This window comes from Pongo pygmaeus, chromosome 10 (genome assembly GCF_028885625.2).
Source record: "Pongo pygmaeus isolate AG05252 chromosome 10, NHGRI_mPonPyg2-v2.0_pri, whole genome shotgun sequence".
NCBI lineage: Eukaryota > Metazoa > Chordata > Mammalia > Primates > Hominidae > Pongo > Pongo pygmaeus.
Window position 1 is genome coordinate 112,311 of NC_072383.2, and position 23,484 is coordinate 135,794.

Genomic DNA, 23,484 nt, shown 5'->3' on the forward strand with positions numbered 1-23,484 from the left:
ATATAACAGAAATTCCCAAGGACTAGAAGAAAAGTACGGGGGTGGCTCGGGGGAAGATAGCTCTGAGGAGAAGTCCTCACTTAGGGGGTGGCATCTGAGCAGAGAGATGAAATAAAACAGAGCACGTGAAGACCTCAGAGGAAAGCATTCCGTGTAAAGGCCCTGGGGCTGAAGGAAAGGCATGTGTTCAAAGAACAGAAGAAGGGAAGGGGGGCCAGAGGGGAGCAAGAGAGAGAGGAAAGAGACAGGGACAGGAGATGGCGTCACAGTGGGCCTTCTGAGGGAGGAGTTTGTGGGGAGAGAGGTTGATGGGAAGGCGGGCGGGGGGGTGGGTTGAGCAGTGGAATGATGTGATCCACAATAGAAAACAGAGCTTAGGGGTTCAAAGGCAGAGAAGGGAGAGCAGTTCAGCAGGGAGCCCCGGAGCGCCGTGAACCCTCATTTGGTGTCCACTCATTTATCCAACCTTCCTTTCAACATCCACGTACTTGATTTCTGCTGTGTGCTCGACATTGCTGTGCATTTGTTATCTCATTTATCCACATGATACTGACGGGAAGATATTACAATCCCTACTTCACAGAGGCAAACTGAGGCTCAAAGAGGTTAAGGTGATCCACCCAAGGTCACACAGCTAAAGTGACATCTTCAGGATTCATGTGTGAGCCTCTTACACCCTGGCATAGCTGTCCTCACTGTAAGAGGAGTCCCCTGTGGTGTGGGAAGTGCTTCCCCCAGGCAAAGCCTAATCTGGGACAGAGACCATTGTTCAGGAACAGAAAAGCTGGTGGCATCGTGCCCATATGACAGTTGTTCACGTTGCTGCAGCTCTGAATTTGGCCCGTGGCCCACTCATCTCAGTGCCCAGCCTGGCAGGACTGGGCTTGATGACTGGCAGAGTACCACCCACGTGTAGCCACAAGATGAATGGTGTACAGGTCCCCATGGGACATCACATCCCTGCGTGGCCCATATGGTCAGGAGGGTTCACATAGTGGACAAAACATCCTTGTTCTCAGCTCTGCATGTGTGCGTGTATGCATGCACATGTGTGCACAGGCAGGGTTGTATGTGAGAATATGTATGTGTGTATGTATGTATGTATGCATTTACAAATCCAGGAGTGTGCACACATGTGCAGGATGGTGTGTGCATAGGTTTGGGGCATTTATTTAGGACCTATGTGCATTGTTAAAAGAGCTCTGAATGAGTGCATGAAGTGAAGCATGCATGTATATGTGTGTCCACCAGGAGGTACGGTTGTATGTTTGTGTGTACACATCTTTGTGCACCCAAGCAGGTGTGTATGAGTATGTTGAGCATTTGGGTTTAGCAGATTCACCAGAAGCAAACAGCTGTTTTTGTGGGTACGTGAGGTACCTAAGCAGTCTATGCTAGGTCAGTTGAAGCTCTGGAATTGGGGATTGGCTGGGTAGGTTTTGATGTTTCTGTCAAACTTCAAGAGTCTGACTGTGCTATGAAGGGCAAGATCAAGGCTCTTCCACTCACAGCCCAGAGGCCGCCTCCTCTGCAGATGCCTGGGGTCAAAGGGTGCAGTGAGAATGGATGCCAGAAGCAGAGCAGCAAGAAAAGTCAGAGCTGTGGGTCCTCGGGAGGTCGTCAAACCTCCGTTAGCCTCAAATGGCATTAATAATAATAATGACATTAATTATCATTAGTATAATATTTTTCCATGGGATTACTCTTAGGATGTTCAGAAATGTTTTTTAAATCAGAAACATGCATAAATGCGGTGTTGCTATGGGTCAGGACTTGCCTTCACCATTCCTGGAGAAACACTGCGTGCCCACAGCTGATGAAGGGTGGGTTAGGAATGCTGTGGAAGCATGCTGCCCTGGCGATGTGAGGCAGGACTTGGTGCGGAGCAGCCTCAGAGCCTGGCAGAGGCCCAATGGCCTTGATCCGTCCTCTCAAGCTGGCCTTGCCTAGCTGCCAGGCACCCATCTGCCAGGTAATACAGAGATCTCTTGTGAGGGAAGCTGGCAGGATGCAGCCACGGGCCCAGCTCTGCAATTCGTGCTATGCTGCCATGCCTGGCACTAGGAGCCCTCTTGGCTCCCTGCAAAGTCTGCTGGAGTTCAAAGAACTAGGCCTCAAGCTGGGCAACTAAATGGCTCTGGCATTTCTGACAGTGCCACCCTGCTGGGCAGGAAGAGCAAGAGTGGCATGGAGCTCGAGGACTGACAGGAAGCTGTCACTGTTCTGGGACTGGGCTGAGTGGCGGGGTGAGCATGGCCAAAAAGGAAGCTAAGGCCTCCTGGCACGCTTAAGTTATAGCCTGGGTTTCCTGTTCTGAGTTAAGCTCACCCAAGACTGCCAGGTAGATGCCGAGGCTGTGATATTGAGCAAATATCTTAAACTCTCTGAGCCTCCTTATCTGTAAAATGAGGATTAGTTATAGAGATGTTGTACTGCCTTGAGCGTGTGTTGATACTGATGAGTAGGTCTGTGTCTCTAGCATGTATTGTGCCTTTGTTTCCAGGCATGTGCATGTTTCATATATGTGCACGCTTAATCCCCCATTTCTGTCCAGCACCCTTAGGAATCCGGATTTATTCACACATTCAGTCAACAAACCATTTCTGCTCGAAGCCATGTGCCAGGCTATGCTCTGTACTGGATGTAGAGATGAATTGGTCACAGGCATGGCTCTGGAAAACTCATTCTAGTATAGGGAGATATGACATGTATATAAACATCAGTGATATCGTGTGGAAATAATAGATGTTGCATTCCACTAGTGTCTCAGGGAAGCTACTGAAGGAGCTCAGAGGTGGGCACTTCCGGCCTAGGTGGGGCAGAGGCCAGCAGGGTTGGGGGTGAGCACAAAACAAACAAGGGAAGGCTTTGTGGGGGAAATGTCTTTGGCACTGGACTCTGAAGGCTGGGCAGATTCTGGATGTCTAGATTTCGGAGAAGCCTGGGATCACTGGCTGAGATGGCCATCACCTTTAGCCTGTTTCCTAATTGTAGCATGATGATATGGATACAGGCTTTGCTGTCCCCATAATACTGTGAGGCTTTGGAGTGTGCAGTAATCGGGTCTGGGACAGTGAGGGCATACTCCTTGGACCAGGCTCAGATCTAAGCATTTTAGATCTGTTAGCTCATTTGCTCATCACAATAAGCCTTAGAGATAGATGCTGTCAGTATCCTATTTTATGAGTAAGGAAACTGAGGCTCAGGCAGGCAAAGATATTAACAGGAAAATAGCAAAGATGGACTTTGAACTCCAGACAGCTCCTGCCTACCCCATATCAGCGTACGGCCTAGTACAAGCATTTTTCTGTGTGTGCCTGCTCTGTGCTAGGTATTGTACTAAGCATAACACAGGTATCTTGTTTGACCTTCACAACAACCTGATGAGGTCATTTCTTGTATGACCTCCCTTTTACAGTTCAGGAGACCGAGGCTGAAGAAGATCAGATGATCTGCCTGTGATTCCACAGCCATCTCTTGGAAGGGCAAGGATGCCATGCAGGTCTTCCCAGATCCTTAGATCCGGGAAGGCCTACTGGCTCTCCATGAAATTGTGCTCTCTCCTGTGCTGCGAGAAAGGGCCTCCATGAAATTCCTTCCCCAAAGTGTTCCGTGGCTCCCTCTCAGCTATATGCAGGTGTACTCCTAGGACCAGAGGCAAATAACCAACAACATGCTGTGAAAGCTACCTCAAAACTCAAAATAACAAAACAGATCTCGTTTTGCTCAGAAATCTGTAGTTTTGGCAAAGCTTATTGGGGACAGGTTTTTTTCTGTTCTGCATCATATCTGCTAGAGGGGCTTGGAGGCTGGAGGTTCATTATCAGGATGGTCATCAAGTGGCTGTCAAGCTGGGGCTGGCTGTTGGTTCCTTTCCATGCATGCCTCTCCATGGAGTCATTTGGGCTTCCTCCCAGCATGAAGGCTGATTCCTCTCATCACCGTGCAAAAAAAGTACTAGGAAAACCAGGGCAGAACACTTCTCTGAAAGTCATGGGAGGGGTGTGTTTCAAATAGGAGATTTGGGCCAACGTATGCTACAGAAAAGTGAAGTCAGACACTGAGAAGTTCTTAGATTTGGCAACTAGGAGATCACTAGGGACCTCCCGAGATTAAATTCTGCTAGGCCTCTGGGGGAAGAATCCAGATGACAGCAAGTTGGCAAGAAATCAAGGTGAAAGGAAGCTCACACAAGCAGACAACTCTTTTTGGAAGACTGACTGCAGAAAGAAAAGAGAGTTGTAACCAGGGGAGCGGAGTTGTAGGGAATAATCATGGTTTTAGGATGAGAGATTTGAGCATGTTTATATGCTGAAGAAAAGGGGCCTATGAAAATAATGACATTGAAGACCAGTGGGGGAGGAAAAGGGGTAAAGATCGATAGGGCTTGGAGAGAAGGCAAACAGCTCTTCCTTGAGATCAAAGGTATCAGAAGTAGGACACATTCATAACAGCTACCATGTATTAAGCCATGTTCTGTTGTAAGGGCTTTCGAAGTGTTTTAACTCATTTCATCCTTATACAATCCTTTAAAGAAGTTCTGTTGTATAAGTGCAGTTAGGTAGGGTTCCTCAGGAAGGATTCTCACAGGCTTCACTAAAAGGAGGACTACGGTGGGCCTTAGCAGGGAGGGGCAGGCAGCCCCTCTCTAAGGCCAGCACGACTGGACACGGCAGAGCTGGCTTCAGTAGTTGCAGCAGGAGGGTTTCGGGTTAGAAGCATGTTTTCTCAACTATTTCTTAAAAAAGGAAACTCATTTTTTTCAAATTAAACCTAATAGATATTCCTAAGACATAAAACTAACCAAATCAGAGCTTCGTTAGTTGAACAGAAGGTTCTGTGCTCTGCCTTCTCCATTCTCCTCTTAACCTTAATATGGTCCCTGCAGCAGCTGGTGGGGCACTGGGCCTCTTCGGAGTACAGGAGAAAAAACACTGGGTTACTGCAAGACCAAACTCATACTCTTTTATGAACATCTGAAAAATGTACAGTGTGTTCTCAGGAAGAACCTCACTGAATAATAAAGGGGCAGGTCACTGTTTTCCTAGGACTCTGTTATCCTTTTTTTCCTTGATGGCAGAGGCATGGACTAGAAGAACGTCAAAGCTCCCCCAAAGGAAAGTGAGCACAGAATCAAAGAGAAGCAAGTCCTGGAGAGCAGGAGGTCCCTGTGGAGATTACATCCTCTGGCAGGCTTGGGACAGAACACTGAACCTGGTTGGGCACCCTGGGTCTGGATACCAACAGGCCAATGTTTTCTATAGCCTTTTGCCCCGGCTTCTGGAACAGCTGTAATTGCTTGCCTTATTAAGATCTTCCCAAAGCTCTCTGTGGAGGACTGTGCAGTGGTAGATTGCACCAATGAGCAAAGGAAATCTACCTCTCCCTCCACAGCCCCCAGGCCTGGAGAAGAACATAGGGACCAGAGAGAAGGAAGTCAAGACAACATCCTGGTAGGGCTCTGTTTGCAAGAGAATTGTGGTTGCTGATTTTCTCAGTAGCAGAGACTAATAATACCAGTAATATTCATTATAAGGTTTTGCATTTGTGCAGGGTTTATTATGTTTCTCTCAAGGTAATTTCATATTCAAGTCTTGCTTGAATATGAATCCCCCACAGTTCAGTAAAATAAATAAGGCAGGTGTAGGAGCCTTGTTTACCATGACCTGACCCTCCCAAAGGTGAGCATAGAGTGGAGGCTGGGTCTGCATCTCCAGCCCAGAGCTGTTTCTATCACACCTTCTAGGGACTCTCAGTCCTTAGGCCCAGGCCCCAAATTTCCCCCATTCAGCCATCCCCACCCCCAATTTTCTCATTGTCCCAGTTTCTGGCCCCCTGGACTCCTTTGGCTCAGTGATGAACCATCTAGTCTCTGAAAATACAATCTAGCAGTTGAAAGGAAAGAAAAATATAGTGTCTTTTCTGCTGCTTGGAAGGGGTTAATCATTAGGTGATCTGGGGGCAATGGGTGGAGGGAAATTAGAAAGGAAATTATTCTAAAGCCTCTTGATAAAGTAGCAAGAAATGAGAAGGAAGAGGAAAAGATTTTGGTCTTTTTTCTTTTTAAAAATCAGTTGGATTAAGTTAAAATTAGATACAATATTCAGCCATTTTACGTGTATAACTTGATGAGTTTTGAAAAATTACACTTGTGTAACAACTATCTCAATCAAGATACAAACGTTTTCATCACCCAAGTGACCCTTTGTTCCCTTTTACAGTTCATCCCTTCCTTCCTGCATTGCTGAAACTTACCTCTTTCTGTCAACATAGTTGTGTCTTCTCTAGAATATTATATAAGTGGAATCATACAATATGGAGTCTTTTGTGGACACCTTCCTTTATTTAATACAACATTTATGAAATTCATCCATGTTGGTTGATGTATCAGTAAGCTTGTTCCTTTTTATTGCTGAATAGTATTACATTGAATGGACATACCACAGTTTATCCATTTGCCAGTTAGTAGACATTTACATTGTTTCTGGGTGGTTTTTTACATACACGAATAGTTTCATATCAGTATAACTTTTTGTTTATCTTGGGTAAATACCTAGGAATGCAATTGGAAGGGTATATGATAAATGTATGTTTAACTTTAGAAGAAACTGCAAGACTGTTTTCCAAAGTGTGGCACTATTTTGCATTCCTTTCAGAGGTGTGTGAAAGTTCCAGGTGCCCCACACCCTTGTCAACACTTGGTTTTGTCAGACACAAATTTTATTCATTCGAGTGGATGTGTAACAGTATCTCCTTGTGGTTTTAATTAGCAATTCCCTAATGACTAGTAATGTTGAACATCTTGTCATGTGCTTGTTTGTCCTTAGTATATTTGCTTTGGAGAAGTGTCTGTTCAGATCTCTTGTACATCTTCCTATCAGGTTGTTTGTCTTTTTATTATTGAGTTGTAGCAGTTCTTCAAAGAGAAAAATTGATGTACTTTTTTCATTTTTATGAAGTCTAACTTAGCAATTCTTTTGTTTCACGGTTTGTGCTTTCTGGTCCTATCTAAGAAATCTTTGCATATCCTAAAACCACATATTATCTTCTGTATTTTCTTTGAGATGTGTTATGGTTTTATCTGTTATTTTAAGTCTATGATCTATTTTTTTAATTTTTATGTATGGTATAAGGCATGGATTGAAGTCTATTTTTTTTGCATCTGGATATCCAGTTGTCTCAGCACTATCTGTTAAAAAGTTTATCATTCCTTTTTGAATGACCTTGGTACTTTTACCAAGGGTCGATTTGTGATATATGTATGGATCTATTTCTGGCTTCTGTTTTTGTTCGATCTGTATGTCTATTCTTATGCCACCACTGCACTGTCTTAATTATGGTAGCTTCATTTTCAGTCTTGAAACCACTCAGTGAAGTCCTACAACTTGTTCTTGTTTTTCAAAGTTGTTTTGGCTATCCCCTCCTCCTCCTCACCCCAGGAATCAGAGATTTCTGAAAAAATAAGGGTTTCTTTTCTTCCTATTTATTAAGTTTAAATAGAAAAGCCTCTTTGGAGGAGGTGAGAAAATTAAGAGAAAGTGGAAAAAAAGAAATCCAGTCTTTAGGCTCCACCAGCAGTAGTGATGGTGATACCAAGATGGGTGGGGATGGGGCAGGTGACCAGAAGCAATTTTATGATTTCTCCCTTCTCCTGGAGCTCAAGGCAGCTTCTTTAGAGAGGTTCCCTGGTTATTTCCTTCTGAAGGCTGGGGATTCAGTCTGCTGTCCTCAGCTTGGTGAAGGGAGGGGGATCCTCCTTCACAGTTGCCCCCTGGGGCTTCTGGCTTGGCCTCCTTTATTCTCCTGCTGGGAGCTCCCCCCCACCCCCGGCCCCGCCCCACTCAAGCCCTCGCCTGCTTCTCCCACTGTGGTACTGCACTCTTCGTCAGTTCTTCTAAACCACTCAACTATTTTTATGGCCATGCAGTGGAATCCTGAGTCTCAAACTAAATATAGATGTGGGAAGTTATAGCGCACAGGCTTTCCTCAGCTCCTTGCTGCACTTGATGCTCCTTCCCCATCTGGCCAGCTGGCCCTGACTGTTGCTCCTCTGGCAGCACTACTCCCCCATCTTCCTGGTTCTTTAAGAAACAGGAAGGCCCAGCGCGGTGGTTCACGCCTGTAATCCCAGCACTTTGGGAGGCCAAGGCGGATGGATCACTGGAGCCGAGGAGTTCGAGACCAGCCTGGGCAGCATGATGAAACTCTGTCTCTACAAAAAAGTCAAAAAGAAATTATCTGGGTGTGGTGGCACATGCCTGTGGTCCCAACTACTTGGGAGGATTGCTTGAGCCTGGGAGGTTGGAGGTTGGAGTTTGGAGGTTGCAGTGAGCTGAGATTGTGCCACTGCACTCCAGGCTGGGCAATGGAGTGAGACCCTATCTCAAAAAAAAGAAAGAAAGAAAAGAAAGAAACAGGGTTCTTTCCTGACTGACCCCTAGCTTCCCCTCTTCCTTCAGGTCTACGCTGCCTCCTGTGCAGACCGTTGACTCCCATCTTGCTTGAGAGATGCCTTGGAATTCCCTGAGCAAGCTGCTCCTTGATGGCCAAGGAACACAGCCTCCTACCCTGGTCCAGTCTCATTCCGAGTGCGGCAAGCTCCTGCCCAGCCCAGCCTCACAGCACGACTAGGGATCCCCAACACATAAAAACCTCATTCTGGGCCCACAGACTACCTCATGTTTAGGTTTTACCACATCCATCCAGCAGTCCAGCTGCCCCATCAGAACTCATCAATATGGGGGATTTGGGATTGCTGAAGCCGCAGGGGACTGAATTCTGCTTCAAGCCATTGGCCCTGGAAGAAGTCTTTGGCTGGGATTCTGTAAGCTTCCCTCAAGAAGGCTTCCCTCAAGGAACATGGCCCAGTCTCAGTTCTTGGCTTTTGGAAGAGAAAAAGCCAGAGACCGAGAGTGACGATGTCCCTTTTTCATAGAGGTCCTTCCACTGCCAGTTTCCTTTGGCCCCTCCAGCCGCAGAACTCGCAGGGCCACAGCCTTGGGCTGTGGTTCCCACGACTACAATGTGATTGGTACCCCCAGACTTGTGCGCCACAGGGGCTCTGAGAATGCCCCTCCCAGGCTTGTGCTGTGAGGTAGATTGGGGGCTGTATGGTTCCAAAGGCCTAAGGCACTTGAATGGTCCCCCTGCTGCCCCCACGCCAAGTGTGGTGATTGCACTCGGGCCTACGGGGACCTCTCTCCTTTCTTTACTTCTCCAGTAGCGATGGGGAGCAGCCGAGATCCGGGTCCTGGACCCTCTCCCTAAGGCCCCGCATCTCAGGATTTGCTCGACCTGCTGGGACCCTGTCTCACTCTGCACTAGGCCTCAGTTTCCACCACAATGAAATAGGGATGCAGAGATGCTGCATGCCACCGTCTGCCCTGGTGTGACAATTCAGGTACAGAGAGCTGAGCGTGTTGAGTGTGGAGCTCCTGGGAAGCAGGTTCTGAGAACAGCTGGTTCTTGCTGTATTGAGGAGACATTTTCTGCCCCTTGGTGCTCACAAAATGCAGTACTGGTTGATTTCAAGAATGCAAGAAGCATTATCTGAGGAAGAAATACTTCCTTTCTTTCTGTCATTTGCACAGATGAAATAAAAGGGCTGGGTCAGGAAGCTGAATGAATGAAAGGTGCGTTTGTGTGGCCTTTGCCTTTATAATGTGCCTTGCCATTCGCTGTTGTATTTGCCCTCCTAAAAGCCCTGCAAGGTGCAGGAGCTACTATTATCCTAGCTTTACTGGCAAGAAAACTGAGGCTTTGAGAGATAAGGACTTAAATGAACGCACACACGGATTGTGATCCACTTGTGGAGAACTGGTGCACCTGGGATGGACCCCCCAAAGCTTCACTGTGGTGTGAGGGTAGTGGCAGGACCTCAAGCCAGCCCTCCTGAGGTGAGAAAGCCTTACTCTGGGGTCTGTGGACAGAAGCAGGTTGTGCCCACGGTCCCCTGCCTCCCAGGTGGACAGATTCTGATGGGATATCCTGGCAACAACCTCAGGTTGGTGCCACCAAGAGATCCTATTCCTTACCTCCTGTCCCCTGCTCACCTTGCCAGCCCCTGGTGTCCAGTGTCCATCTGCTATGGTGGCAGTGTTCCAGGGAGGGTGGGAAGAGAGCAAGGCAGAGAGAGAGGGGAAGGCTGTGGCCTGAAGACTAAGGATTCAGGAAGAAGCTTGGAGACAGCGTCAGAGGATGACCTAGGCAATGATCCCTCTGCCCACAGTCTCAGTGTGGCTACTTTCCAGCCACAACCAAACAGGAACTTGGGTCTTTCTTGATGTGAATGTTCTCTGCTATGGTTTGAATGTTTGTTCCCTCCAAACCTCATGTGGAAATTTGGTCCCAGAGTTGGAGGTGGGGCCTAACTCAAGGTATCTGGGTCATGGGAGTGGCTTCCTCATGAATAGATTAACATCCTCTCTAGGGAGTGGGGGGTGAGTGAGTTCTCACTCTGTTAGTTCCCCTGAGAGCTGGCCCCTCCCCTCTCTCTTTTGCTTCTTCTCTTGCTATGTCATCTCTGCACACACTGGCTGCCCTTCCCCCTCCACCATGAATGGAAGCAGCCTGAGGCCTCACCAGAAGCAGATGCTGGAGCCATGCCTCTTGTTCAGCCTGCAGAACCGTGAGCCAAATAAGCCTCTTTTCTTTGTAAGTTACTCAGCCTCAGATATTCTTTTACAGCAACACAGACAGACTAAGGCATTCTTCTAGCTGGTGGACTCCCTGAGGCAGGGACTGCAGTGATGCTTCTTTGCATACTCAAGCATTGAGTGCCATCACTATACCAGGCACTGATCTAGGCACTAGGGACTCCCTGCCCAGGCTTGGTAAATGAACACATGAATGCCCGCTGGCCAAAAACCCTTTGAAGAAAAGTTGTGGGCATGATCCTTGACAGGAGCCTGCCTGGGGTTTAGGCTCTGCTACTAACTAGCTGTGTGACCTTTGGAAACTTAAGCTAAGACATGCCCAGGTCAGGAAACTTAGACCATGACCATGGGCAGGGTGGCTGGCCAGGCTGGTCAAAGGCAGGCAAGGCAGGTCTTACAATTCAGCATGAGCTAAACCCTGAAAGAAGACAAGAAGCGTTCTGGCCTAGGCTGAGGAGACCCAAGGAGCAGGAGGTGGACGGAGGAGCTCAGAGGCAGAACTGGAAGACAAGCTCCCCTCTTGGCTGAACTGTCCCCCAGTGGCAGCAGAAGCCCCAACAGCACTGCCGGCCCAAGCCCAAGGTGCCGAAGCTTTTGGGGACATTCAGTTACCCATCACATGTGTCACTGCAGCTGAGTCTGGGGACCTGGGAGGACCAGCAGGTGCCTGCCCTCAGTGTCTGGACAGAGGAGTGGCTCCTAACCTTGGGAGGAAGCCTCTGGGAAACAGGGCAGGATCAGAACAGAGTCCCCCCAGGCACCACTGTGACCATGTAGCTGAATTTTCCTTCCTGAAATGCCAGTGCTGTGGGTAGTGAACAAGCAATGCTTCTTTGCCTGTGCTCTTGATGGCTTTTGTCAGAAATTCCAAACCTGTCCTGGGACCCCGGAGCAGCTGGAGGCCTGGAACTGGGGGTGTAGGCACCCCACTGTACTGAACACCTAGGTCCACCTACCCTGCGTTGTCTGGGCTCTGGGCCCTTCTTGCTCCTGCTCTATCTCCTCATTCCATTTTCCCCTTTTCTTCAGGCCAGGAAGCCTCGGGTGCCATCAAAAGATGTTTAGGTTTCAGACAGTTCTCTAAAGTCTTTGATTTGCCCCAGGAATGAACTTCGGGCTGGGAGACTGACCTGGAATTTTGGCCGGGGAACCACTGTAGGTAAATCACTTCTCCACTCAGCCTCAGTTGCCTCATTTGTAAAATGAGGGCTCAGATTCAATTATTTTCTTTATTGCCCTTTAAAAAATTTATGTTTGTTGCATCAATTATTAGTCTATGACCTATAGATTATATATAATCTGTAACAAAAAATGTATTAAATGAACAAAAGTCCAAGATAAACATTGCCCATGATCTAGTCTGTGAAATGACATCAATATTTGTGTTGGTTTCTGACATCTTCCAGCTCTTATCTAGGTTCATATTCAGTTGTAATGGATTTACAGTAATATCACACATGGGAATTTATATTTAACATTGTCAGTCAACATTTTACCCTAAGCATTGCTTTTCCTTTTCCTTTTCCTACCTCCGTGTTTTTTCCCTGCTCTCATCTGCCGAGGTAGCCAATGTTAATAGTTGAGTTTGCATTCATATATAAATAGAGTACACATGCAGAGAATTTGCATGTGGTGAGAGGAGTCATTTTCTATTTTATAAAATTGGGGTCACTCTTTATATATTTCTCTGCAACTTGCTTTTCTCATTTAACAATATGTTGTGGAAATCCATCCAGACTGAGAGATAGAGTGCTAACTAGTTCTTTTTGAATAGGTGGCGTAATTCCATGGTATGGTTGAAGGTATTACAGTTTATTCAACCATTTCCTGATTGAGGAGGACTTGGGCTGTTTGCATTTCCCCCCTCCACCACCACACTAAAAACAATGCTTCTGTTGAAGAAAAGAGTCAAACTCTGTAAAATATTTGAAGAGATTTATTCTGAGCCAAATATGAGTGACCATGGCCTGAGGCACAGTCTTAAGAGGTCCTAAGAACATGTACCCAAGGTGGTTGAGCTGCAGCTTTGTTTTATACGTTTCCGGGGGACATGAGACATCGGTGACTTATGTAAGTAAGAAAATGAGACCGAACCAACGTGCACATTGGTTCAATCTGGAAGGGTGGGACAATTTGAAATATGGTGGCCACAGGTGGATTCAAAGATTTGCTGATTGACAATTGGTTGAAAGAGTCGTTATTATCAAAAGACGTGGAATCAGTAGAAGGGAGTGTCTGGGTTAAAATGAGACGGTGTAAAGACTAAGGTTCTTATTTTGCAGATGAAGCCTCCAGGTACAGGCTTCAGAGAGAATAGATTGTAAATTTTTCTTATCAGACTTAAAAAGGTGTGAGACTCTTAACTGATTTTCTCCTGGATCAGGGAAAAGACCTGGAATAGGAAGAGGATTCTCTACAGAATGTAGATTTTCCCCACAAGAGACAGCTTTCCAGGGCCATTTCTGAGACATATTTGCAGGGCCAATATATATAAAAGAAATGTATTTTGCTGTAAAATAGTTCAGTTTCTTTCAGGGCCTGCTACCTGTCATGTGATGCTATACTAGAGTCAGGTTGGAATTTGCTACAAATTTGTCTTATTGCTACAAAGAGTCTGTTTTTTCAGTCTTAAGAGCTCTGTTAAGACTGTTTTAATGTTTTTTGTTAAATGTTAATGCTGGTCAGCTGTGCCTGAATTCCTAAGGGAAGAAGGGATAAGGAGGCATGTCCTACCCCTACTTCCCATCATGGCCTGAACTAGGTATCTTTGGAATGCCGTTGGCTGAGAAGGCAGTCCATTCAGTCAACTGGGGGGCTTAGAATTTTATTTTTGGTTTACATTTTCGTAAACACTTCATAATTCACGTCTACACAGATAATGGGTCAGGGCACCCCTCTCTCCACATCCTCACCAGCACTCATAGTTAGCAGTCTTTTTAATGGGTACCAACCAGTCTGATGGATGAGAAATGGCATCTCAGCGTGACTTTAATTTGCATTGTCCTATTTACTAGTAAGCATCTTTCCATTGGCTATGAATTTGTTCTTAATTTGAGTTTGTGAGGCAGAATAGCACAGATGTGAAGCGTATTTGTTGGCTCTTTTGGGTTCTCGTTCTGTCAACTGCTATTCCTGTGCTTTGGCTGTTTTTTCTGCTGGGTTTGTCTTTGCACCATGAATGTGCTGGAGCTCAGTGCAGAGTATTAACTTGCCTTCTGTCATACATTTTGCACATATACTTTCCTAGTCTATCATGTGTCTTTTGACTTATTAGGGTATTTGTTTTCATACAGATTTTTTTCTTCACTTTATGGAGTCAGACATGTTTATCTTTTTTTAATGGCTTTTCAGTTCCCCATTTTGTTTTTAAAATCTCCTCGACACATAAGCTATATTCCTAAGCTTCCTTTGATTTTTTCCTTTTAATTTCTCTCGTTTAAACATATAACCTTTCTGGAATTTATTTTTTGTCAAATTAAGGTTAGCTCAGACAGGTGTGATGGCTCATGCCTGTAATCCCAGTGCTTTAGGAGGCCAAGATGGGAGGATTGCCTGAGGCCAGGAGTTCGAGACCAGGCTGGGCAACATAGTGAGACCTCTGTCTCTATGAAATTTTTTAAAATTAGCTGAGCCTGGTGGCACATGCCTGTAGCTGAGACAGGAAGATTGCTTGAGCCCAGAAGGCCAAGGTTACAGTGAGCTATGATCACACAACTGCACTCCAGCCTGGGCAATAGAGCAAACCCTGTCTCTAAAACAAACAAACAAAAATTAAGATAGGCTCCAGTGTTCTTTCTTCTATGCAGATAGCCAAATTCAGCATTTCCTGTCTACACTCTCACACCCTGTGGGCCCCCAACAGGTACCTGGGAGGTGGCTACCAAATTCGGGGCTAGGAAGTCTGGGAAGTGGTACAGATGCCCCTTCCCCCAGCCATGGAGATATTCTACTTTTGTTGTTTTACAAAATAGGCTTCCAGTAAAGATTTGGTTTGGACAAAGTGTTCTGAAGCTGAAGGAATTCTGAAAATCCCTTTCAGATGATCTCTGGGGGCCCTTCCAGGTTTGACATTCTCTGACTCAGTAATGCCCAGGATGGCAACTGCTTATTAAGGAAGAGAAGGCAATGGGTCGGTGTATCTTTATCCAAAAGTAATTTCAATATTGAATCCCAGGTTGGCTCAAAGCGGATATTGGAATCACAGTATTTTAGAGGTGGAAGGGACCTTGGAAATCCTCTAGTCTAGTGCCTCTCAATTCTGGCTGCCTTTAGAATCACCTGGGAGTTTGTTAAAAAGTCCCGGTGCCCTGGACTGATGCCAGACCACGTAAATCAGTCCTGCACGTAAATCAGAGTCCTGGGGGGAAGGGAAGGGTCCAGGCATAAGTCGTTTTAAAAATCTCCTCATGATTCTAATATGCAGCTAGGGCTGAGAACCACTTCGCTAGTTCAACTCCCTTATTTCATTAGTAAGTCAGCTGAAGCCCAGAAAAGGTGAGCCTTGTATGACACAGCTGCCGAACTGTAGAGCTGGGACTAGAACCCAGATCCCTGCCTCCTGCGTTGGCTTTTTCATCTACACCAAATGCCTCATCAAGCACCACTCCTTGGATTTTTAGCTGGCAACACTAAAGTCCCTGTATGAATGTTTTGTATCTTTGTCTATGATCAGCTTGAAAGTATAGGGTCATAAAGAACAAACAACGATAACAGAGCAAGACCTTTGGTGCATGCACATGAAAGAGCCTGCTGCGGGGAGGGCCTGCGGAAGTAGGAAGGGTGAGTTGCCAGGGAGGTCAAGGAGGTTTCACACAGGAGGTAGTATTTGAATTGAGCCTAATGGGTGATTGAAGAGGACTCTGATGGACAGAGCATCAGTGCTGCACTCTTGCCCAGAGCAGTGATTGGCTGCCTGATTTTTACACAAGGGCTCAAAAGGGTGGGGGTAGGAGCAGCAAGGTTTCAGGGCAGAAATGCTTTAGTATCAGGCAGGGCGGGGACCCAGCCTGCCTCAGGCGCTCTGATCTCCCTCTGCTCTGCCCACAGGAATGAGACCGTGCTGCACCAGTTCTGCTGCCCAGCTGCCGACGCCGAACAGAAGCCCGCCTGCTCCGACCTGGCCTCCCAAAGGTGGGAACTGTGGCCCTTCCTCCCTTCCGCACCCCCACCTCCCTTCCTGTTACAACAAAGCACGTACCACTGCACTAGCTATTGGGCCTCCTCCTCTTGAGTCTCATGTGGGGTAATTTGTTTGCTTTCACCTCCTTCCTCAGACTTCAGTTTCTCTCTGCTCTCTCTGGACCCCAAATGAGCTGTTCCCAACTTTTAAGGTGATTATGCCCTGTCGATCACACCCCACACGTATGCTCCTTCCTTCTAAATGGCCCATGTAAAATCTAACTTTCGTAAGCAGCCAGGAAAGTTGATTTGATTGGGGATATTCATGTCTCACATGGTAGGGTGCCTGGCACACAGTGGTGTGCACTCAGCCCGTGCATAGTGCCCAGCCTTCCTCTTACATCAAGGATTTATATTTTTCTTTCTAGTTTCTCTTCTTCCAGTCAGCCGAGGTGCCTGACTTTAATTTTAAGGATCTCTCAGCCCTGTCTGCATTAGTTGATAGCCTTGGGGTGGAGCGGGAGTGTTGAGGAGTCAGGTTTTAGAGCCACAGTCCTAAGCTTTCTCCTCTGTTTTTTCCTGGGTTATCCTCCTGCCCTCTGCCTCCCTGTCCCCCTTCCTAGTGCTCCCTCTCCATCCTGTGATCAGCCTTCTCCCTCCGCATCTGCCTCTGTCTCTCTGCCCTTGTGTTTCTTGTTTCTCCTCTTCTGTGCCCACGTCGTGCTCCCTGCCCGCCCCCCGATCTGTGTTCTGTCAGTCTCTCACTCTTTTCTCTTTTCCACCAGTTTGTCTGTCTCCATTCTGCACATTTCTCTTTTCTTGACTTGTTCTTTACTCCACTTGGATTCTGGCCTGAAATTTGCCCAGTCTCTCAGTCTCCTGCTATGGAGTGAATTTGGGCAAGTTACTCCACTGCCCTGGGCCTCAGTTTCCTCATCTGGATAGTGAAGGGCTTGGTCTGTCTCAAAAGTGGCATTCACCTGTCATCCTGTTGAGCCTCTGAGCTGCTCAGTGGGGCCAGACTGGGCAGGTCTTCTTGTCCCTGAAGGATGAGAGGAGAGTAAGGGTCGGAGGACCCAGAGACTCGTCCACAGTCACAGAGCAAGGACCAGTGCAGCCACGGGAAGCTTAGGGCGTCGGACTCCTCATGCTCACCATTTTCAGGTTTAAGATCCAATGACTCTGTGATCTTTCCCCCTTTATCCTCTGGAAAATAACTACAGTGATCAGAAGTGGTGGCTGGTGACCTTGGGGCACAGACAGACACCCCGTGAAAGGCACTGCTGTTCATTTTCCCTCATAGGGGAGCCAGCAGAGGTCAGAGAAAGAGGCGGGGCCCTGAGGAGGACTCAGAGAGGCCGCACATCCGAGGGGTCCTTAAATCCAGGGCTGAGGAGGGATGGGAGTTACTGAAGCCAACCATGTTGGAGTTGGGAGGCTGATGTTTCCGGTGTCCTCTGTGACAAGTTTTGGGCCAGGCCTGGGGACATAAAGGCACATAAGGCCAACTTGGACCCTTGAGAAGTTCCCCATGCAGTGGGACATCAGGATACCCTCAAAAGGAAAACTGCTCACCTGGAAATTAGAAGGAAGAAGAGAAATGGGAGAATTAAATGGTGGAGGGAGAAGGAAAGAGGAGAGCGTGGAGATGTGGAAGACACCAGGATGATGTAGAGGAAGACCGTGAGTGCCCTGGCCCCTTCCCATGAGCCCTCACTGTTCAGACACAGGGCCCGAGTCTTCTTCCTAGAAACTGCCTTCCTTGGTAGGGGAGAAGAGAGAAAAGCTGTCTGGCCTGCCTCCAGCTCCATCAATTCAACCCAATTCAGTGAGCATTTTATTGATACTAACCAAGCACCAGGCCTCAGTGAGGATGGATAACACACCCTTGAGAAGCCCAGGCCTGGCAGGGGCGGGCAACAGAGACTGTCCCTTGGGCTTCCTGTGGTCTGTCCTCCCGTCCACTCTCAGCCTGCATGCTCGCTCACACACCAGCACTCCCCTGCTGCCTTCGTCGTGCCCACCTGCAGCCCTAGCTCCAGGTGGGAAGGAGTGGGAGAGAGGTGGCCCCAGCAGCACGCCAGAATGTAGGTAGATGTGGGGTAGGGGAGGGATGCTGCCTCTCAAGGGGCTGGGGCTCCAAGGGAATAGGGTTATTTTCCAGGGTTTGAGGTGGATGATAGGAAACCCATGATCTTAGTTTCCAAGAGGTTTGTTCTTCACCTTGTTGTTCACCTTCCCCTGGGAGGTGCGGGCTTTGAGGTTGGGGACAGGAGGTGCTCTGGGGAGGGAGTGTGGGAGTTGGGATATTCTCTTGAATGTTGGTTCATGGAGGGGCCTATACACCCTGCCTATGGGGGCCCTCCCCCGGCTGGGGACAGGGAGGACTTGCCCCGCGAGATGGTCCAGGGCTTCAGCTGCTCTCTGTCTCTAGTTCCCAGTTACTCCAAGTTGTCCTGTCTGTCTGTCTGATTTGTAGTTTCCTAGAGCCTGTTTTTGTCTGTCTGTCTGATGTGGCTTTCCTGGCTTATCTGAGAGGAGCCCCTCTGGATGTTTTCTGGGCAGCCCAACAGTGTATGTGTTTGCTCTTGGCTTCTTGGGGGAATTCTATGCTAAGATAAGTTTTCCCTGATCAGACTCTCAGCATCCATGCTCCCAACCCTACCAACGATTCCTTCACCAAACCTCATTCCTTCCCCTAGCCCAGCTGTCCCACCTCCAGAGCATAGCCACAACTTCCCAGCAAGCTCTTCTAGTGGAATGTGGCACAGTCAGAGGCCAGCCTGTGGGGCTGGCACAGGAGGGTAGGTCACACAGCCCTCTGAGGAGATCTGGTATGGACTCTGGAGCTCTGAGACAAGCCAGGCTCCTCCCCCATCAGTCTGGCTCCTTCCCATCAGTCTGGCTCCTCCCCTGTCAGTCTGGCTCCTCCCCATCAGTCTGGCTCCTCCCCTGTCAGTCTGGCTCCTCCCCATCAGTCTGGCTCCTCCCCTGTCAGTCTGGCTCCTCCCCATCAGTCTGGCTCCTCTCATGTCAGTCTGGCTCCTCCCCATCAGTCTGGCTCCTCCCCTGTCAGTCTGGCTCCTCCCCTGTCAGTCTGGCTCCTCCCCATCAGTCTGGCTCCTCCCCTGTCAGTCTGGCTCCTCCCCATCAGTCTGGCTCCTCCCCATCAGTCTGGCTCCTCCCCATCAGTCTGGCTCCTCCCGTCAGTCTGGTTTCCCACTAGCTCAGCCAGTAGGAATCATGGCCTCCTGAGGACTTCTAGGATAAGCAGTTGGCCTCCATAGGAGACCCCAGTAAGGAATCCAAAGTCAGTGAATCAGGTGTCAGGGCCTTTGGTGTGCGGACTCAGCCAGCCACAGGATCTCCCTTGCCATCCTCTGCAGTCTGGCTAAGGCCGGCCCCCACTCCAGCTCCGGGGCTGAGCAAGGGTCCCTTTCCTGAGCAAGTGCCCTCCCTGGGGCACTGCAGTGCCTGCTCATCTATCTGATCAGAGATGTAGAGATGCTCCTCAGCCCAGAGGAAAGTCTGCTCCCTCCCAGAAAGACCCAGGGCCAGAAGACAGTCTCACCCCTCCCGAAGAGACAGAGAAGCCTCAGCCCTACCGAGGCCAGGACAGCCTTCCCCAGCCACCTGCAGAAGAGCAGATGGGGGCTGGTGTCAGGGAAACTCTGTCTTGGGGCTGGGAGCCTGACAGGGAGTGATTCTCCCAGGAGTGGGAGCACCTGAAATTGAGCACATCTGGAAGCGTGGGTGTCTGCAAAGGGAGGCTAAAGGGGCGTCAGCGATCTGGGGTACAGTGGAGCAGCTAGGGGGCTGGCAAAGCGCTGCGAAGCTGGATAACCAGATAGAGTTATTATGGGTTCTGCTGTGCCCTGGTTCCCCACACCCCCCTAGGAAGGCAATCTATGTCTGCCAGGGTAATTAGGCCCTCAGGTGGGAGCTGGGGGTGGTGCCTCCTCCCAGCAGCCAGCCAGGAAGCAGCAACTGCGTGCCAGGCTCTTTCTCCCCAGAAAAGATCGCCCCCTGGTCGTTGCCCCTACCGACCGCCTCCCTGCTGCCAGCTAATGACAGGGCTTTATTCTGGGGCACTGAATAGGCCAGTAATTGCAGCCCTACTTTCGATCCTGCGGGCTCCCTTCCCTTTCAGGCTCTCAGTGACAATGACCCAGTAGCTGGCCAGCTGCCTCCCAGCATAGAGCCCATTTGTCTCAAGGGTGATAATGGGGCCAAGATGAGGAAGATGGGTCTCTATTAGAGTAATGGGAGGAGGTGGCTGTGGGAGAGGGTGGGGCTCAGAAGACGAGGTGGGGCTCAAAATGGGGAAGGTTGGCTCAGGACGGGGAGGCGGGGTTAGGCAGGGGAGGCGGGGTTAGGCAGGGGAGGCGGGCTCAGGAGGGGAGGCGGGCTCAGGAGGGGAGGTGAGGGCTCAGGAGGGGAGGTGGGGGCTCAGGAGGGGAGGCGGGACTCAGGAGGGGAGGGGAGGGCTCAGGAGGGGAGGCGGGACTCAGGAGGGGAGGTGGGGGCTCAGGAGGGGAGGTGGGGGCTCAGGAGGGGAGGCGGGACTCAGGAGGGGAGGCGGGACTCAGGAGGGGAGGCGGGCTCAGGAGGGAAGGTGGGGGCTCAGGAGGGAAGGTGGGGACTCAGGAGGGAAGGTGGGGGCTCAGGAGGGGAGGCGGGACTCAGGAGGGGAGGCGGGACTCAGGAGGGAAGGTGGGGGCTCAGGAGGGGAGGTGGGGACTCAGGAGGGAAGGTGGGGGCTCAGGAGGGGAGGCGGGCTCAGGAGGGGAGGTGGGGACTCAGGAGGGGAGGCGGGCTCAGGAGGGAAGGTGGGGGCTCAGGAGGGGAGGTGGGGACTCAGGAGGGGAGGTGAGGGCTCAGGAGGGGAGGCGGGACTCAGGAGGGAAGGTGAGGGCTCAGGAGGGGAGGTGGGGACTCAGGAGGGGAGGTGAGGGCTCAGGAGGGGAGGTGGGGACTCAGGAGGGGAGGTGAGGGCTCAGGAGGGGAGGTGAGGGCTCAGGAGGGGAGGCGGGACTCAGGAGGGGAGGTGAGGGCTCAGGAGGGGAGGCGGGCTCAGGAGGGGAGGCGGGCTCAGGAGGGAAGGTGGGGGCTCAGGAGGGGAGGTGGGGACTCAGGAGGGGAGGCGGGCTCAGGAGGGGAGGCGGGCTCAGGAGGGAAGGTGGGGGCTCAGGAGGGGAGGCGGGCTCAGGAGGGGGAGGTGCTAGGCAGGAAACAGAACAACCCCTAGGCCTCCAGAGCAAGAAGGGATCTGGGTAGGGGTCTAAGGGGCACTCTGAGCCTCTGCTAACTGAACTGACTCACTGCTGGTCCTTGCTTCTTCCTTCTCAACCACCCCATCCTTACTCCAAGATGGAAAACATATTGAACATATTATTTATTGAACGTGCCAGGGACATCGTGCTGGGCACTGTTGATATTTTATCTCACGTAATTCTGTGAGATAGGTGTTATTCCCATTTACAGATAAGGAATCCAGGTTGGAGAGAAGTTAGGTATCTTGACCGAGGGACCACTGCTAATTATTTCTGGAGCTGGACAGTGAACCCAGATCTAACTCCTACACACAACCTCTTTTCAAAGAGCTGCTGCTAGAATTTTTTTTAAGGGCTCAAGAGAAATCCTCCCAGCCATTTCACTGGATCTTAAATAACATCTGTTTTCTCTGATTATAAGTCATACACGCTAGTTGGAAATGTGGAAAATACAAAATATAAAGAAGAAAATATAAATGGGACTTCATCATGTAGAATTAACTGATGTTAATATTTTAGTGTGCAGCCTCCCAATGTTTTATTTTTCTCTGCGTTGGGTTTTACATCCTTCCCACGCCCATTTAAAAAAAAAAAAAGATTTTGGAGTCTGCGTTTCCCACTTGGCGAGGCGTACTGTGCCCCTTTAGAGGGCCTCCTCCCCTAACCAGTCCCTCCCGGCCGCCCGCCCTGGTGGCCCACGTGGCTCGTCGTCGCCGCTACAGGCAGCAGCGCTGCAGGGGCTCTGCCGAGGCCGCCACGCGGGGTGCCCTGGAGGACGGGGCGCGCTTCCGAGAACGGCTGCGGGGAGACCCCTGCATTAGCATAGCCGGGGCATTTCTGCCTCTCCTGCCTCTTTCCGTCGGCTGTGATGGGGCCTGAAACATGATCCATGGACCAGCCAGTGTTTACCCAGCGATGACGGAGCAATTAAATTCTCAATGGATACAGTTACGTCTTCAAACAGCTGGGCTGGGGCGCCGCAGCCTCACGTGCCTGCTCCAGGAGTCGCATCCAGGCTGCTGAGAAACCGGCACCACCCACTGGTGGCTTAGGGCGGCAGCGTGGGTCGGTCGGGCGGTACAGCTGCGTCCTCTTTCCCTAGAAAAGGGCAGAAAAGCCCTCGGCTTCCCCCACAGGCCCCGTGGGGCGGGCCCGCCCTGCCGGCCTGGCCCCAAGCTCTGGGTCTCTGCCTCCCGCCCCAGGAAAGTGATGGAGGCAGGGGAGGTTAAAGGAAGTTTTCTTTGTCTCCTTCGGGGTTCACTGGTTGGTTGGGAGAGGATTTTGGAGAGATTGGGATGGGGTGAAAATCCCCACAAGCCCCCTGCAGTGGTGGGAGCATCTTGCTCGCTGCAGGGGCAGGGTGGGGGCGGGAATCCTGGGGTTTGAAGGCTGGGCTCTGGGGTGGGACAGAGTGGCACCTGCGCACAGGGAAGCATCCTGGGGACAGGGGGCTTGCTACTGTGGTTTGGGCTTTGAGAGCAGTTGTGCTCGTGGGTGATCTGAGGAGCTGTGTAGTTAGAGCAGAATCCAGCCGGCCTGGGCTCCATGCCCAGGAAGATGGCCGAATTCCGACGTGGAGCTGCAGGAATCTGCCCTAGGGAACTGTGCGACCTGTCACTTTACCACCCTGTGCATTTTTGTCCCATTTGTCCTGAATCACCAGATTCAGGAGGCATAAAAACCAAAATAGAGCTCAAAGTACTTTGACACTTTGGGAGGGGGTATTAAAATATCCCGGAGAGTATTAGGAAGGTTTTGTCTTGTCATTGACTTTTGACTTTCTGTTCAGAGGGCTCTCCTCAGCTGGGATGTGAAACTCCTGTTTGGAGTCAACTATTTGCCCAGGCCAATTTCCTTGTGTAATTTTCCCTGCCGGGCCTTGAGCATCCTCTGAGACTGGCCCCTTCATGTCACCTAGGCTGTCGCCAGAGGGTGCTTGGGGAACCTGTCAGTGCTGCTGTGCTGGGGCTGCCCTCAAATGGCTGCTCTTTAAGGCACACAACTTTGTCAGCAGCATGTTTAGAGATGATTGGAGGAGAAGTCCTGCTAACCCTGTGCCGGTTTTGTGTCTCCCACCCATGAGGGAGAGGAAGCAAATACTAGCCACCATGTCCTGAGTGCTTGCTATGTGCTATGCAAGAATTATCTTGTTTAACCCCTAATAGAAGCTGGTGAAATATTTTTCCCATTTTACAGACAAGGAAACTGAGGATCAGAGACAACGAATGCCTTGACCAGGGTCCATGTAGCTGGTGAAGAGCAGAGCTAGGTTTTGAACCAGGTGCTTGTCAGTTGCAGCCTGTAACCACCAGGGCAGGTGGATAGCAGAAGGCAGGTGTTGTCAAGTATGGGAAGCGAAGGTGAGGCAGGAAGGTGAACAGCTGCTTCCCATGTCCCCAGCCACAGCCAGCGGGTGGCTGAGAGCACATAGGTTATTA

General features: G+C 49.8%; 1 protein-coding gene across 7 annotated transcripts in view; it reads left to right on the forward strand.

Moving 5' to 3' along the window:
• The window catches only part of IQSEC3 (IQ motif and Sec7 domain ArfGEF 3), a 112,762-nt gene that overhangs the window by 16,944 nt on the left and 72,334 nt on the right, over positions 1 to 23,484 (forward strand). For 6 of the 7 annotated variants that reach the window (XM_054442582.2, XM_054442588.1, XM_054442584.1 and 3 more), the window contains exon 2: positions 15,702 to 15,785. In XM_054442582.2, coding sequence (XP_054298557.1) covers positions 15,702 to 15,785 — 84 coding nt within the window. Of the gene's footprint in view, positions 1 to 15,701; positions 15,786 to 23,484 lie in introns of those variants that run through there. The other variant, XM_054442590.2, reaches the window with a different exon arrangement.